Below are 3,490 nucleotides of genomic sequence, written 5' to 3'. Positions count from 1 at the left end.
GTGTTTGTTGATATGAGTGTATGTGTATGTGCGTGTGTGTGTTTGTGTGTGTGTGTGTATGTATGTGCGCGTGTGTGTGTGTATTATGTATGTGCGTGTGTGTTTGTATGTATGTGCGCGCGAGCGCGCGCGCGCGTGTGTGTGTGTGTGTGTTTGTGTGTGTGTATGTATGTGCGTGTGTGTTTGTGTTTGTGTGTGCGCGCACGCTCATGTGTGTCTGGCACCACTGAATCGACCCGAGTTTCTTTCTTTTTTCTTTTTTTTTCATCAACATCCTTTATGTGAGTGGTTGGTGGGTGCTCTGGTGTGATCTGCTCCTTCGTTCCTATCAAACATCTGTCGTCCATATCTCTCTTCCTTGTTTGTCTTTGTTACTCTCTTGTAACATCTCTAATCTTTGGCACTTATATCAGCTTATTGGGTTGCAAGTGATATAAAACATCTATTAAAACAAAACAGCATCACTTGAATACTGGGGTCAGTTGAACACTTTCTATTTACGCGATGCTGGATTTAACGTTTTTCCCCCCATTTATTCCTGTTTTGCGCAGAGTCTTCTCAATGGGTCCGAATTGGCGTCTTAGAATAGTTTGTTCTGAAACGGAAGTATTTCTTTAAATGTTTGTTAATGCTTTTTGTGTATTTCTTTCACTGTGCAGAACATCGGCTGTGGGGATTTGTGGTAAACGTCAGTGCCTCCAAGCGACAGACTACAGACAGAACTGATCTTCCAGAACATACTGTGTGACTCTCAGAACAGTTACAAGACGCCTTTTTTGGATGTACGTGTTTCGCTGTCTTGGATAAGCCTGAAAAGCCCAGTCTTCCCACAGAAAACATAGGACTTTGGATCCGTTTGCCTGCTTACTGTATCTGCATAGCTTCTTGGATTTCTTGCTAGACTCGTTTGATAGTGTAACAACTGTGTGTTAGCCCATCTACTTAATTGCCTCTTTGTCCCAGCATCATTTGTTCTTTGAACAAATCGAAAACCAATGGTCACGTCGCATCCCATACAACAGTTCTCTGTGTCTGACAGTTAAAGGCAAAAGTCTGTCCGTAGACATTGTATAGTGTGCTAAAAGAGACGTGATCTTCAAAAGCTGTCCTTGTTTGTGTGTGTGTGTGTGTGTGTGTGTGTGTGTGTGTGTGTGTGTGTGTGTGTGGTCTGTAGTCCTCGGGGACCACGTCATGTTCCATCATCGTGGTCACTCCGGGATCTGTGACCCCGCCTGCGCGTGGTGACCTTCAACCCGCATGACCTTGTCTTGCCTGTACGGACGGTCATGAAACTGGACAATGTGATGAACAAGTACGAAGTCATCGACGTAGTAGGTGAAGGTAAGATGACCACAATTTTGTTTTGTTTTGTTTTTTCCTTTTAAAAACTGTGTTTTAATGTAATTAAAATAATGTTTACTTTCTTTCTTTCTTTCTTTCTTTCTTTCTTTCTTTTTTTCTATCTGTCTTTCTTATCGTTTTTTTTCGATGGGGGAAGGAGGGGGGGGGGGGTGTTACATCAGGTTTTCTTGTCTGCTCCTGGGTTTTGCCTCAATATTATTGGAGACGGGCCTTACATTTGAAGGTCCTGACAGCGTCTTTGATATCCTTGGGGTTCATAAAGGGCGTTGAACTAGTTCTATTTCAAACGACCCACTCGTTTAGGTACTATCGGAGATGGACGTTAAGTCTGATATCCTGCTTTCACGTTGTACCTGTACTTTACTCTATGGTGTAACGGTTAGGCGCTTGGCCGTCGCACGCAGAAGACGTGAGTTCGACTCCGTAGTGGGGAGAATTTTTTGTCGACTATCTCGGTCTTCTTTCTGCAGGAATATTGTATCCCTCTCGATAGGGGTTTGCCCTGACAGAAAAGGATGAAGCAGCCCGCCTCCAAAATGGTCTCAGTTGTCTCGATGAAGGTTTAAAACATCTACAATTTTGTAACCTTTACTGTACCTGTAGTGGCATGATATTTAAATGTTTACCTGTCTTGTTATGGTGCTTTTCCCTTGCTCTAAATGACTACATATTTTCTAAAAGATGAAGAAATTATTATGGTATGCATGGTCGATCTTTCTTTCCAACGTGAAATCTGTCTTATTATGTTAACAGTCAGTTAAAAAGATTGGACCCATTATTCACGCAGTTATGTAAACACATGCTCAGACAACATGTATTCGCTTCCTTAGAATTACAGAGTCTATCTGACATTTTGAGTTACTAAGACCATAGTTCAAAAACTAAATGTTTTATCTGCTCTATCAAAATCTTAACATTAGTCGGAGTCGTTATCAAGATATTTAAAGAATTACATTCGAAAAGCTTGACCATGTTGTGAAACTAAAAAAAAATTGATTTAAATTTCTCAAAACTGGGTACTGGGCGGATAGAATTTTGTAATTCTGGGATAGCGTAATGAGGAGTTCACTTCTACGTGCATACCATGAAGAACCGCTCTTTGCGTTGGTGTTGATATATTACATTAAATCTCAGTCGCTACTCGCTGCACGCAGCCAAATCTACAAAATAAAGGCGAGCCAGCAGGCATGATCTAAACAAGACAAAGCAAAGGGAAGCACACTATCAATGTCCTCGAGTCTATCAGGGTAGTCAAGAGTAGATGTGATAACAGAACACGGTGTCTGGTTTCTAGGGTTAACGACCACAAACAAGACATTGTTGACATGATAGGTTATATATCTGATAGGATATGAGGCTTCACGAAATAGAAATGATGAAGCCAAGAGAGTAGCCCATAAGCTGCGTACATCCACAAGTCCTGGAAAAAAATATTGCTCAGAATAGTCGAAATACGGCAAACTTTTTTGGTCCTATTGGGGTCAAAGCAGAAGTCACAAGTCATCTTAATCCTATTCTTCCGTTTCTCTTTAAGACATTTTAATATTCTCCTCCGTAGATGTACAGGTCATCGCTAGGCACTGACGGACAAAATATTATTTAGATAGGATTAATGTCACTAGTTACTCTTGATTACATTTCCTCCCCTTTGGCAATGTTCGCCTAGTTGCGCCTTCCGTATCTTTAATCTCCGCAGAAAATCAATATGTTCTACAGATATTGCAAAGACTAAGTAGAGCATGACAACCCGAATGAATAGGTTTGGTTACCTCAAAGAGAAAGAAGGGAAAGTAATTCCCAAATGTCAGTTTGTCTGTGTGCTCCGAAATAGTCAAATAAAATTAGGTTAAATCAGATAGAATTAAGCGATTTTTGGTGTGTGCCCATACAACAGAACAATTTATTCGAATTGTGACCACCATTCTGCGAGGTTTTCGGCAAGATTCATTTGCTCTGGCAAGTGTTAGGTTTATGTAGAATTTAACTAATCTTTTCGAATTTAGTGAGAGTTGTAGTACCTGTTTGTTGTTGTTTTTGTTGTTGTTGAAGTTGTTGTTGCTGCTGCTGCAGTGTCTGTGAATAACGAGAACAATATTTATTAATAAAAAAGTGGTAATAATAATAATAA

The 3,490-nt window shown here is 40.4% G+C and overlaps 1 protein-coding gene across 1 annotated transcript in view; it reads left to right on the top strand.

The window, feature by feature from the left end:
- The window catches only part of LOC101857924 (cyclin-dependent kinase-like 5), a gene marked incomplete in the record, with an annotated part of 72,137 nt that overhangs the window by 21,696 nt on the left and 46,951 nt on the right, over positions 1 to 3,490 (top strand). The window contains 1 exon segment of the mRNA XM_035973059.1: positions 660 to 1,341. Within this exon segment, the coding sequence (XP_035828952.1) occupies positions 1,287 to 1,341 (55 nt within the window).

This window comes from Aplysia californica, unplaced genomic scaffold, assembly GCF_000002075.1.
Source record: "Aplysia californica isolate F4 #8 unplaced genomic scaffold, AplCal3.0 scaffold00026, whole genome shotgun sequence".
Lineage (NCBI taxonomy): Eukaryota > Metazoa > Mollusca > Gastropoda > Aplysiida > Aplysiidae > Aplysia > Aplysia californica.
Note: the sequence above shows the minus strand (reverse complement) of the source record. Positions and strands in the feature narration are given on the sequence as shown.